The 13692-nt window shown below is 49.2% G+C and overlaps 5 protein-coding genes across 5 annotated transcripts; 4 read left to right on the top strand and 1 right to left on the bottom strand.

Moving 5' to 3' along the window:
• Positions 1–1075: 1075 nt before the first annotated feature.
• On the top strand, positions 1076–1264 carry EDB91DRAFT_1019330 (uncharacterized protein; the record flags this gene model as incomplete). The annotated part of the gene is made up of 1 exon (XM_041312537.1): positions 1076–1264. A coding segment is annotated over one exon (189 nt), but the record flags the coding sequence as incomplete, so codon positions are not given.
• A 403-nt stretch (positions 1265–1667) lies between these two features.
• Positions 1668–2264, top strand: EDB91DRAFT_1014341 (uncharacterized protein; the record flags this gene model as incomplete). Its single annotated transcript, XM_041312470.1, has 3 exons — positions 1668–1748; positions 1805–1933; positions 1986–2264. Coding segments are annotated over 3 exons (489 nt in total), but the record flags the coding sequence as incomplete, so codon positions are not given.
• Positions 2265–3069: 805 nt separating this feature from the next.
• EDB91DRAFT_320315 (uncharacterized protein) lies at positions 3070–4284 on the top strand. The gene is made up of 4 exons (XM_041326848.1): positions 3070–3134; positions 3241–3888; positions 3983–4124; positions 4186–4284. The coding sequence occupies exons 2-4, from the start codon at positions 3288–3290 to the stop codon at positions 4229–4231; spliced, it is 789 nt and encodes a 262-aa protein (XP_041177848.1). The 5' UTR covers positions 3070–3134; positions 3241–3287; the 3' UTR covers positions 4232–4284.
• A 1783-nt stretch (positions 4285–6067) lies between these two features.
• Positions 6068–7127, top strand: EDB91DRAFT_1247939 (cytochrome P450; the record flags this gene model as incomplete). The annotated part of the gene is made up of 6 exons (XM_041322867.1): positions 6068–6322; positions 6373–6598; positions 6655–6776; positions 6829–6875; positions 6927–7049; positions 7112–7127. 6 exons carry the CDS (start codon positions 6068–6070, stop codon positions 7125–7127), a joined length of 789 nt encoding a protein of 262 aa, XP_041177847.1.
• A 5832-nt stretch (positions 7128–12959) lies between these two features.
• EDB91DRAFT_1081681 (uncharacterized protein) lies at positions 12960–13485 on the bottom strand (the record flags this gene model as incomplete). Its single annotated transcript, XM_041315405.1, has 3 exons — positions 12960–13094; positions 13158–13334; positions 13390–13485. The coding sequence occupies 3 exons, from the start codon at positions 13483–13485 to the stop codon at positions 12960–12962; spliced, it is 408 nt and encodes a 135-aa protein (XP_041177846.1).
• Positions 13486–13692: the final 207 nt, after the last annotated feature.

Genomic DNA, 13692 nt, shown 5'->3' with positions numbered 1-13692 from the left:
TCCTGCTAGAAATTCTGTCACCAGATTGCATGGTATGTGTCATTATCCTCCCTCAATGAGCTTCTTCAGATTGGGCGTGATAGGCTCCCAAACATCATGAATATCCATCATGTTTGCCACTGTCATCTATGTGCAAGGCTTCCATATTGAGATCCCCGTCAAGAGCACGTCACAGATGAGCGTCAAATCACCTTCTGATTGTCCTGCTGCATGGGTTGACGACTCTCACACTTTTTCTACTTCTCGGGAGTCCATTCTTCCCATCTGGTCATCAACTGCACAATCGCAGCGGTCGCAACCCAACACCCACGCACCAGAACTCTTTGTTCTCTTACATGGCATGTTGTTCACTAACATTCAACTTGACGACTTCTCACTGACCCTTTCTTTCAGACTTGCATTGGAACTTTCCTTCTCAATGTTCTCATTCGTTCTCCACAATCCGATGCAGAAGGCCTCGCCTTTTGCTCATTTGACTCTCAATCCTTATCTCTCAGTCATGCTCACCTTCTTGGCCACCGTCACAAAACATACTGAGATCAAAGGGCTAGCACATACCACCTGCCCACCCAAACGATGGTCTTTCCCAGCCTGTTTTGAGTGTTATGGCAGAGCCGAACTGGAGGCCCACGAAACGTAAGAGACCACCGTGCAATATTACGCTGATTACTCGTGCTGATTTCATATTATGTTTTAAGGTCAGGCTATGCCTTCATTACATGGCTGGAGCATAAGCATGTTTCAAGGCGCATCACGGTATTTTTCTTCTTGGTGCCAGCACATCACTGCAGCCTGAGGGATCTTTGGCTGCAGCATACACGAGGTACGCCAAAATTTTGCCTTATATAATACTGGGGTGTTGTGCTGACCGTTTTCTTGTCTCCCTTCTGAATCCCTCCAGTTCATTTTGCATCATGTCGCATCTCTCTGGAAACACATTTGACGATGAATCGGACGAAGAATCTGTCATCGAATCAGTTGCAATTCCAGGGCCAAATGCATCAAAGGGAGACCTCATGGAGGTATGTTTTAAGTGTTCGACTACATTACCCATCTAACTCCTCTCTCACTCTAGGCACTTAAGGCGCTGCAGGTTCAGGTTCAGAAGCTTGTTGAGGACAATCGTACTCTTCGTGAGGAGAACAAAGTTCTGATCGCTGAGAAGCCCAAACGAAAGCGTCGTGTGGAAGCACCTGATGAACTTTTGGCCCATGAGCAAACAATAACTCTTTTCGCTCGTAAATACGGCCTGACTGTTGAAATGTTCCCTAATTCCGACCTTCTCAGCAAGCCACGCCCTGAGAATCCAACTCCATTCAACAGCCGAGACCGGTACCTGACAGCGATGACGCAGGAATCAGCATTCTTGGACGAACTATTTCAGCACTTTCCCGATCGTGTACACAGTGCCATGGAAAGTTTGTATTTCAGTGATCTCGTAAGTATTATATGTTTTGATACTAATTTAAAACGTAACTGACATTCAGCAGGTAATGAAGTCCATTTCTGAGGCTCACTCATCAGAGATCAATAAGCTGTGTGGCGTTGCCAGTGATATCTTTGGCCTTCCAGGGATGTACTTCGCCAATACCAACTACCGCAGAGCTGATGTCATGGAAATACGGGACATGCTTGGAGTGTCAGCGACGAATCCAAAGTACAAGACTTTTCCACCGGTCTTATTTCTTGGAATGCAGGAAGACTCGTCCTTGAAGACCGTGTTTGGAAACTGGGAGCTTTTGGCTAAGGTAGGCTTTTCAGCTGTGTCTTTTTGCAGACCGTGTGCTGATGCACCTCTAAATAGGTTCTGAAGGCTGCACTACGCGGTGTCACTTCACTTCATCAAGAGACGACCGGCGGACCAAAGACAAATGCACGCAAGTGGAACTTCGAACAGGTCACACCAGGGTCCATTGCATGGGCCGCCGTCATTGTGAGTCATCCACCCTATGTTGAGCGATGGTGTTGCTCAGTTAATATTACAGGTAATCATTCTGTTGTCACCTGACACCGAATTTCAGAAGTCTGGCTTAGGAAAGTCATCCGGTATCAACTACAAGGATCTATTCTACCACTATAAGAAGCTCTTGCTCACAAAGTGGGATAGCCGTCGCATCCAGACTATCGTTCAAAACATCAACCAAGAAGTTTTCAGCTCCGCAAAGTCTTCTGCCTCTGGCCTGGCTGGTCAGGAAGATCACTCCAGCGAAATCATTCGTGCCATGAACGCACTTGATATGGACAGTGATAGTGAATCAGATGTACCTGGACCTGCCCCATCTTCTACAGCACAAGCCGCCACTGCCTCTCAGTCTGATGCTAATCATGTTATCGAGGCAGCACAACCTCCAGAACATTTTGCCCCACCTATCAGTGCTACTTCTACTCTCAGTACTGCCTCCACCCTCAGCAGTGCTTCCAGAAAGCATGCCGAAGTGCCTGTAATGACGGGCCCAGAAGCCACTAATACTACTCCAGTTGTGGTGCAGGATTCAGATGGAGTAATAGGACAGCAACCAACTCGAGGGAGAGGAAAGACTAGGGTGAAGAAGCCTGCAGCTCAAGGTGTTCATCATGGTACTCGCGCTCGCTAGAGATAGATAGTCACACTTCATATAATATTGTACTGCCTGCTGTTGCTTTTAAACTTGATTTGATTGTAATTCACACTTGTGTTGTGCGTTTAAGTATTACTAATATCAACAAATAAGTATCAACAAATTGCAAACCAAAGATTTTCGAATTGCTACGATCCTTTCTATCCTTTCCAATTCTGCACGTTGACTATTAGGGAGAGCCGTCCCTTTGAACTGACACACGCTACACGTGGTAATAGTCGCTGCGATAGCTATGATAGCATGCCCTCTGGGCAACGCGGTAGCGCAGAGTTGTGTTACGATAACTTAAACATCTCCTTTTGCAATTCTCTCTTCACTCTGCTGAGACGACTCTTCTAAATCAGCTACTCTCTGATTCAGATTCATCTGTGTCTTTGACGCCCAGCCTAAACACAGTGCTATGATTCATGTCCCGACTACAAATGAGGCCTCGTCACCTTTCAACGCTATCATTGAAGATTTGCACAACTGGATAATTGATTGGAAGGGCCACGTGTTGTCAGGCCTCAGTCCTCTGTAAGTGTATGACATTGACATGCTGTCTGTCCGCCGAGATGCTCTTGTGCGGGAGTTTTTCGTCTACCTCTTTAATAAGGAGGCCATTATTTAATTTGCATTGTAGATTCAGAAGAGAAAAAGCGGTCTCTTGGTTCGGGAAAGGCTGCGCGGATGCTTAGCGGGAGCACTGCGTCCACTTCACCCAGCACCGTCGACAGTCTACTCCAGGGCTCCACACGCTCCACAATGTCTTCCTTGACCTCCCATGGCTCCATGCCGCAACCTCAATCTAGACAAATGCACAGCAAACTTCAACCCCTCAGTGAGGACGATGTACTTTCGCACTATGAGATGAATCAGACGCATCCTTCGTTGACAGGCCTGGTTGCACCACATGTATCTGCTGGACCCTCCAATTCACTTCCTCCCCTCCCACACCCGGCACTTGATCTTATTCTTATCGTGTCGCTACCTCCACCGAGTGATCCCCGCAGCACCACGGCACTTAAGCTCTGCGTCATCAAGGCATCGCTGGACCTTATCCTTGCTGCTCTCAGAACCAAGGATTGTTTGAGTCTCGTCACCTTTGAAGTGGGACCTGGTGGACATGTGCGCAAGGTGCCTTATCTTTGTGTTGGCAAGGCGCTCAGCCGAGGGGAGCTGTCCAAGTTCGTCGATGAGATTGGACGTTCGGATGAGGGGCAAGACGTTGAGTTCTTGGTGAGGGCTTCCAAAGAGGAGAAGACGGACGTTGTGACTGCGGTTAACCATGGTGAGTGCTCATTTTTTCATTGTCACTTTCTAGTTGACCTTCTCACTTGCCCACCTCTCCGCCCTGATGGCAAAATCCTCATCATCGGTAGCAGTATCACCAACTTCACCAACGTCGCCGCAACCTTCAAAGGCATCATCTTGCACTCACCTCCTACAAAGCCCAGCTCATCGCCCACAAAGCCAAGATTTACGTCTGCCGCGCGGTCCCCATTGGCAAGAAGGTCTCAAATCTATGTGTCTATTCGGTTCATCCCATCCACTCCTTACAAATGTGCATATACTGATACTAACACAGGCAATTCCCTCGGCGTCCCCATCCCCATCCGTGTCTTCGGCCCTGACTCCCACATCACTGAAATCGTCCCCTCGCCCTTGGTCTAAAATCCACAACAAGCACAACAGCACCCATCAACATCCCTCCCACCGCACCTAGCTCCCCCCCAGATCTTACACGCAACACAATGGAACCCAGCACCAGCAACATTGGCACCATCCATGCCAGCGGCAAACGCACCCAGCAACAACGTTGTCGTGCGTTTTGCCTCCCTCATTGAAAAAGATGTACGGCCTGTTTATAGACCTTTTGACAAAGACACACGCAGTTTCGTAGGTGCTCTTCAGTCGTGCGCGATATAGGGTTGGACTTTTATTACAGCTCTAAATGCCTGCGCCCCAGCGTCACAGCTATGATCTACCCGTTCGGAGCCCATCATGTCTAGAAATTCTACTGGTGAGCGCGTTGACACAGCACTACCGAGGTTCTGATTGTTCTAACTTTGCATGAATTATTTTTAGGATTTGAGTGCTTGTCTCGTGGGCGGCTTGTTGACTGAGTGATTCCGATGGTGGTTGTGCGTCTGGTCCAGGTCGAGTGTCTAATGCAGGATGTCTAGACTACGGATACAAATACAAAAAAAAAAAACAATAACAATTGAACAACACGATCGAAGGGCGCTTGTAACGGTATTGGAAGAGACTATTTTTATCGCAATCATTGGTGCATCATTGCAACCGGTTGCAATGTTCACCGCGGCTGAGGAGTGCAAACAGTCCATTACAATGACTAAGATTGATTGGAACGGGTTTCAATATTTCAATGCCCATTGCAATGGGCATTGCAACCGCGATTGTAACGACCATTACAATTCACCCTCTATTATTAGAAGCCATTTCAAGCCGAGGTTTGTATTTAAACATTTCAATGCTTTGTAATGCATTGAAAGCTAAATTAGGAATTTCCGACAGGGGATGGTGAGGAGCGAGCACAAGGTATGATAACGAGAGAATGTAAAGGGGAAGTAAAGGAATGTATCCGCGTGACTCGGATGCGAAGAGTAACGCTCTTCGCATCAGTGAGTCACGCGGACGGCTCTGACGAATGTTCGAGCGTCTTGTTTTAATAGCATGGTCGGGGCGTAAAGGACATCGAGTCCTTACACTGGCCATGTTCATACCAAACTACCCCCTACATACCCTGTATTTTGCCCAACAGTGATCCAAATAAAATTCCGTTCTTGTAACAACATTCGAGACACTAGTTCTAACACCTTACTGTGCGAGACCGCCTCGTTTTTGTTGTGTTTTCGGTACGCAGACGCTTCAGTTGTTCTGAATGTGTATTTAGCTGTGGCGGTGCTGAACATCGCGAATCAGTACATCGATATTTGTCAATTCGTCACTAACCATCATCAGTCTATCACCTAATTGATAGGTTTGGTCTGTCAGCCTCGTCTAACATAAAACTCAGCTGCTGCACCACGCGGTCAGTACCTTTCATTCCTCCGTCCTCTCTCTTGTACTAAGTTTTACTGTATTTGCCCTTATAGACTATCAGAGGATGTTCGACTTGACATTTGGGTTCAAGGCCCTAGGAGCATTAGTCGCTGTCGTTCTCGCAGACAAGCTCCTCCGCGCTAAGATACGCTCAAAGTCACGCCTGCCTCTTCCTCCCGGTCCTCCTGGACATTAGCTGTTCGGAACTCCTCTGCCAAGAACCAAGTGAGTACATAAAATACAAAACTCTATGTGGACACTAACGGGAAGCACATCATAGCCAATCTCAGCAGTTTGCAGAATGGATCAATACCTATGGACTCGTCATCTCGCTTCGGATCGGGCCTAAGAAGGACACCAAGCAGCTGTGAATCGGTGTGTTGCACTCCATGCGTTGTTTTATGATGACTTATGCATTCAACGCAAGCTACGCCGCCTGCGTCATCTTGCGTGTCACGTATGGCAAGTCGACCCCCACCGCCACAGACGCCCCCGAGATCATCGTCATCCACAAAATGCTCATGCGACCTGGTGTATTACTGGTAGAGCGCTACCCGATATTAAAATACGTTCCGGGATACGCAACCGAGTTGGAGCAGTGGAGAAGGGAAGATAGTCAGCTCTTCCATGGCCATCTTGATCGTGTTTCGAGAGAATTGGTTGGTTCGTTCCACTTCTTTCCTGATCAGTACCTGACTGTTCTTCGTAGGCGACTGGCAAAGCTGGCCCCTCATTTGCTCGTTATCTTCTTGAGAACCTGTCTTCGCACAAGCTCTCGGACGAAGAAATGGCTTATCTCGCTGGATCTCTCTTTGGCGCTGGTTCGGACACGACTGCAGTTGCGATTATGGTTCTTGTCATGGCTTCTGCATGTTACCCCAAGGCTCAGGAGAAAGTGCAAGAAGAACTGGACGTCGTCATTGGTCGTGACAGAGGTAAGTCGAATATCGTTATTTATCTGAGTTGATGAATCTCATTCTGGTCGTTCCAGCTCCCACATTCGATGACTATAACTCCCTCCAAAAGATTGAAGCGTTCATGCTGGAGTGTCTTCGCTGGAGACTCGTAACGACTCTCGGATTCGCACACCGTGCACTGACTAATATCCCATACGTACGTTTTACGGTGCTCTGTCATGTTTTTTTTGTTCTAACTGCCTGAGCAGAAGAATATGTGTATCCTAGAAGGTGCTATCGTCTTTGGCAACCACTGGTACCGCCCAACATCCATTCCATGCGATATATGCTGATCACCTTTTAACAGGGCAATCTCTCGTGACACAAGCGTCTACTCCAACCCTGACCAGTTCGATCCTCAGAAGTGGCTCAAAACCGACGGCAAAATCCGGAATGACCTCAAGTTCCCTTCATTCGGTTTTGGACGCAGGTACTTGTCCCTGATATTAAACCCAGTTACCTACATACTAAAATGCGACGTGCGACATGCAGAATCTACCCAGGATAACATATAGCAAACCGCTCGATCTTCATCAACGCTGCGCTCCTCTTGTGGTCTTTCAAGATCACGCAGGACCCTGAGAACCCGATCGATGAGTCGGGTTTTGTGGATGATATTATTGCGCATCCTAAGCCGTTTGCTGCGTGTTTTGAACCGAGGTTTGGGGATGAGGCGGCGTTGAGGGGGGTGATGGGGAGGTATGATGAGGGATTGTAGGTTCTTGATCTTGAGCTGTGGTCTATTGTGAGCTTGGGATGTAATACTTTCGTTGGTATTTTGGCGCGAGCGGCTCTTCGGCTTAATACTGAAATCATATTCGTTTTGGTGTCTGTGGTAGATGTGACGTGGAGTATGGTCTTCGTACTTGGGTTCAGTTCGAGACAATGCGACAGCACTTCGTGGAACCAGTACTTGAAGATAGAAGCATCAGTATTGCATGTGTCGAGTATTCCACTCTTAATCTCTCTGACAGCACCCTTTCATCACGGCAGGAAGCCCAACAAACCTCGTCTGTATGTGATAAAGTTAACTTCACACAAGACAAGTCTTCCGTAGCAGACCAAATACAAGGTCAAGACGCAGGCGATTGACTTCAAACGCCAAGAACACTCGTATATATTCGACATAGATTACCGGGGGCTCTTCAGCCTAGGCGAGGATGCATCGCGTACTCGGGCTCGATGAGGTGGTAGTGTACCCATTCGTTGATCGAATCATAAACATAACGATGAGCCTGAGCTCAGGATAGTCGTCCTTTGTATTCTAACTTCCACAAACCGACCATGGTAGACAACCTGAATCTAGGGAGCACTTATAGCAACGATTGGATTGCAGTACGACTAGGCATATAGCAAATATATAACGTTTCGTAGGAGCGAAGGTACGAATGAAATCCTTGTGCAGGCCCAAAATGATATTGTGAGACTCGGTACAGTACAAGTGAAGGTCGTGGATCAAGAAATCGCAAATATATAGTGTTCAAGTTGTGCGGAGACTGTAGATCTGTGTTGTACTTCTATTAGTCATGACACGTACATATGTTGGCGCTACCTACCGGAGATGATCACGAAGACAGGGAATCCTTCTGCTCCCGACACTTGTGCCATGACGTGCCATGGGCGAAATAACTTAAATCGAGCTGCGAGGCTCGATTGTGTATCACGAGCATGTTCCCTGGAAAATGTATGGCTGGGTATAAGTGGACCGGGATCCAAAAGAGGAGCCGTCCGCCGGGCCCTACAACCCATCCTTCTTCGGTCAGGATGAGAGAGGCTGGAGTGTAAGAATCTTGGAAAAAGGAGGAGGGGGAACAAAGTGCGTGGATCTGATTGGATGAAAAACATATTGCAGGTGCTTCGAAGGGTTGGTGCCGGTTGAAAATATCAAGATCCCATGCCCGAATGGTATTATCGGAAGAACCAGACACGACATGTTTGCCGTTAGGCGAGATTGCGACAGATGAAACAGGTCCAGTGTGCCCTCGGAGAATGGCACCCACTGGCCCCCCAGTCTCTATATCCCACACCCGGATGGTCCTGTCATCTGAACCGGATATGATGTGATTTCCATCTGGCGAGATTACAACAGAGTTAACAGGCTCAGTGTGGCCTCGGAGAGCCACACCTAATGCCTTGCTAGTTCCCATATCCCACACACGGATGGTCTTATCAGCCGAGCCAGACACGATGCGACGCCCATCCGACGATATTGCGACAGAGCAGACGGTGTTGGTATGACCTCGGAGAGGGGCACCCAATGCCTTGCCTGACCCCATTTCCCACATCCGAATTGTGTTGTCCGTTGAACCAGAAATTATGCGGTTTCCGTCCGGCGAGATTGTGACAGATGAAACATAGTTGGCGTGGCCTTCGAGAGGGACACCTGATGCCACTCCAGTCTGTGCCTCCCACACCCGGACTGTGCGGTCATCTGAACTAGACACAATGCATCTCCCATCTTGTGAGATTGCGACAGACCGAACCCAGTCAGTGTGCCCTTGGAGGGGGGAACCCAATTCCTCGCCAGTCTCCATATCCCACATCCGGATGGTCTTGTCAAATGAGCCAGACACAATGCAATGTCCATCCTGTGAAATTGCAACTGACCGAACTGAGCCAGTGTGCCCGTGGAGAGGGGCACCCAATGCCTCACCAGTCTCCATATCCCACACACAGATGGTCTTGTCATTTGAACCAGATACAATGTGACATCCATCAGGCGAGATCACGAGAGAGTTGATGGTGTCAGTGTGACCCCGGAGAGCGGCACCCAATGCCTCGCTAGTACTTGTGTTGGCATCCCACACCCGAATTGTCTTGTCAAATGAACCAGAAACTAAGTGATTTCCATCCGGCGAGATGACGACAGACGTAACAGTGTCAGTGTGGCCTTGGAGAGGGGATCCTAATGTCTTTCTAGTCTCCATATCCCACACCTGGATGGTTGCGTCAACTGAACTAGATACGAGGCGATTTCCATCCGATGAGATTGCGATAGAGAAAATGGCGGTAGTGTGGCCTTGGAGTGGGGCACCAAATGCCTAGCCACTCTCCAAATCCCATACTCGGATCATTTTGTCCTCTGAACCTGACACAATGTGATATCCATCCGGCGAGATTGCAACGGACCAAACAGTGTCGGTGTGGCCTTGGAGTGGGGCACCAAATGCTTCGCCAGTCTCTAAATCCCATACCCGGATCATTTTATCACGGGCACCGGATACAATGCGCTTGCCATCCGGCGAAATTGTGACAGACAGAACACCACCAGTGTGTCCTTTGAGACGGGGACCCGATGCCTTGCCGGTCTCTGCATCCCATACCCCGATTGTCATGTCCGATGAACCAGATACAATGTGCTTTCCAGTCTGACGAGATTGCGACAGACCGAACAGCGCCTACGTGTGCCCTTGAAGAGGGACACCCAATGCTTTGCCAGTCGCTGCATCCCACACCCGGATTGTCTTGTCCGATGAACCTGACACGATACGCTTTCCATCCAACGAGAATGTGATAGACCTAACAGCGGCAGTGTGACCTTGAAGAAGGGCACTCGATGCCTCGCCTGTCTCTAAATCCCACATCTGGATCATTCCGTCATGTGAACCACATGCGATGAGTTTTCCGTCTGGTGACATCGCAACCGAGTGAACCCAGGAATCCCCATGGAGTATCTTTTCCATGAGAGGCCAATTTACAGCATGACCAGCGGCGATGCGGGGGGTGCAAGGGAACTGTACAGCGAACTTTTGAGATATCTTCGACTGAATTGGAGCGAACGGCAGAGCGGATAAGTATAAATGTGGAGTGGAATGTAAAATGGCGGTCGCGAAAGTTCGAACGAAGCGCTGGGTGTCCCTGGCAGTGTTGTCGACGTGAGCATATTCGACATGATCCTATGACCATCCCACTTCTCGTAAGAATCTATCGGTCCTAAGAACGAGCTCGAGCTACGCACCTTAAACCAATGTGTGATAGACGAGAGGCACCCTACCGAGCCGCCAAGGCTTTTCATCAGGCATAGTGCTTCCAACCACCAAAGGAGGCGCTCCCCGTCGAAGAAAGCTGCGATTTCTTTAGCGAGTGATGGCTCGAAGGACGTAGCTCCCACATGAGTCCCCCAAAATCGACATGAATATGACAGCACAGTCGGAATGGACTCTTTCACTCGTTTCTCCAAGTTAGGGACAGCAGAATTGGGTAGGTAAGAACTCTCTAAAGAGCAGATGTTGAAGCAAAGTTCGCGCTCCATGACCCGAAACGAGGCAAAGGCAAGGTCGCTTTGTACCGACGACACGTCGATGAAGAAGTCTCGGCTCCGTGATTTGTCTGTCAGGAAGTCGTAGAAGGATGCGTGGAGGGGTCGTATAGGAGTTTGGGAGTCCATGGTCCCGGCCAACAGCGACCCTAGTGGCCCAATAACCCGCTGCATTTTGTAACGGCAAGTACCGGGTGTAAAATGCAGTCGCATAGCGGTCAATGCAGTCATGGGGAGTGGTTCCAGTGATGCAAGGATTTGCCCCATCACTGAGCGAAACACGGGGATAGCCTCCCCGCGCTCATCCGAAGGCAGTGTCTCTTCCAAGATGCGTGCATACATAAAATCCAATAGACGTGTTCCTTTTTCAGATGTTCCAGCAACCACAGCTTCGAACTTATCCATAGGATCCAGGCCAACCCTGTTCGTACCCTTGATATACTCGCATATAAGACGAGCCCATTCAAACATGCCGTCGGATTTCAGAGCGAGAGTCTTGAAGTGGTCATCATCGAACACGTTGCGTAGATCTTTCAGTCTATTGGCGATATAAAGCTGGATGTCGTGTTCTGTGGACGCGGACGAAATATCATCCAAGGAGACATGGCGAACATGTGGCGCGGTGTGCAGAGCGTTGCTAATGTCTTCCAATGGACGGGAAGTGACAAGAATACGGATGTTTAGTGGGATGTCGGATGGTGTGGAGGAAGAACTGTTCTCGCCAGCGAGCAGACGAAGAATCTGTTCCCGGGAACTCGCGTCGCCACTCTCGTCCAACGCCTCGATGACGATCAGGACTGGTGCGGCGATGGCTTCCGAGGCTTTGCTTGATGGTCCTATGATTAATTCCCGCCATTGTTTTGTGAGGTCTGAAGTGCGCTTCAGTCCGTTGTTATCATGAACCGCTTGCACCAAGGCTCGCCGCACGATAGGGTTGCAATCCGCCAAATCATTTGCGATAGTCGTCAAAATTTTGGCCTGTCGATCTGCTTGCTGTGTGCGATCGAAGCAGAAGCACGAGCCAAGGCCCCCACTCTCGGTGTACCAGTCCGCTATCGTGTGTGCGATAGCAGATTTGCCCTTGCCTGCTGTGCCAGAGAGCCACAACATACGCGGAGCACTCTCATCGGTGCTACTGATCCAAGTCTTGATCTCCGACAGAAGATCCTGCCGCGTATTTGGCAGACAACATTTGGACGTATTGATTCCGGCACCCTCTGCACAATTCATGCTGATGAGGTCCAGAGTCTCAGCTATGTCACGGATCGCGGAATGTTAGATGAGGCTCAATGAGACCTGAAAGCCGACTCCTACCCATACGGTGGACAATTACAACTGTGTCACGAGCCACTCTGTCTCGGAATTGCCGCATGAGACTATCGAGGACATCGTTGTAACTTTGGATCGCGGCCTGTGTTTCTTTAAAGGCGTGCTTTCCAAGTCTTTTCCCTGTGCAAAGATTCAACAGTGAGTCATAGGTTGCGCAGTGGTGAGTTCAACTCACAGGCGCTCGTCGTCTCAGAGTAATGAGCGATGAAATCCGCGCACTCTAGCGTCTGTCGCGCTATCTTCCCATAAATTGCTGGCATGGATGGAACATTGGCCAACGCCTCCTCTTCCGTGATGAAAGTATAGACCTCAGAGATTTTCGAGAGCAAACCAGAAACAGCAGCATCGCAGTCTGCCTGATCGAGAATAATCTGTCACCAGACGTTCTTAGTAACTTGCAAGCTTGAACATACAAAACAAACGTACCTGGGATGCGTAAGTGAAGATGCTCAATGCCACCTTTGCATAGGGATAGATCTATGCACGAAGATCAGTGACGTAAGAGATACAGATAGAGGCCCGTACATCTGCAAGCCCGTTAGCGATTGCGTTGAACGCCTTCAAGGGTTTAAGTATCGCGGAGAACGTGTCGATTGTATCAGGAACGGACTGCAGGTTGTTCGTCTCCGAAGCAGCATTCTGGGCCATTACGGGGACATTTTTCATGCCTGCGACGCCTTTGGTGGCATTGGCGATTCTTTCATTCACAAACTTCGGGTCACGTTGTTCGGCCTGATTACAAACGTTAGTACATTATCGAAAGAGACGGATAAGAATGATCCGAACTACGATGATCGAATCCACCTTCGGAATGCCTGAATCGGAAGCCTGGTCAGGATTTGGTTCGATAGTGGGAACAGTGGGAGTGGGAGCAGTGAGTGAAGAATCCTGTGGAAGTTGATAGCATTCAATGATTCATCACAAGTGGAACGTGCCAAGCGTTGCACATACCTGAGTTGTCTCAGCGGATAGAAGATCCTGTGCGCTGAAACTTGCAGCAGCAGGTTCAGGGCTCGGAGACTGTCGAGCGCTTCGAGAGGAATGCTTGCCCCAGAACTTGGGAACCCGTAACCCCGATAGTCCTCTGCGACTTGGAGATGCATTCCTCGAAGGTGGGAGAGAGGATGGCTGGAACGACATCGTTACACAACCAGCACTTAGATATAAGTAGAATATTTAATACCTCAACTTCACTGGCTCCGCTCTCCACTGGCAAATGAGGATTCGAGCGGCTTCGCCCCAGCGACAACCCAACGAGCTTCTTCCGAGGAAGATTCATCGTGAAAGCACGGCTGAAGCTCTGAGTCTAAAGAGGAGGTCACTATGTGCAAAAGGGATGAGGAGGGTGGACAGGCGGCTGCTGCGTCTCTGCACGAAAGCGAACATGCGATTGGAAGCGCCCATTATCGCAATGAGCCGGACTGAGTTCTGATGGTGGAATCTTATCTGAATCGAAGACAGACCTGCCCACGAGTAGTCCTGGTAA

This window comes from Suillus paluster (assembly GCF_016628075.1).
Source record: "Suillus paluster strain FC165 chromosome Unknown EDB91scaffold_22, whole genome shotgun sequence".
In the NCBI taxonomy this organism is placed as follows: domain Eukaryota; kingdom Fungi; phylum Basidiomycota; class Agaricomycetes; order Boletales; family Suillaceae; genus Suillus; species Suillus paluster.
This window is presented reverse-complemented; position numbering and strand designations above follow the sequence as displayed.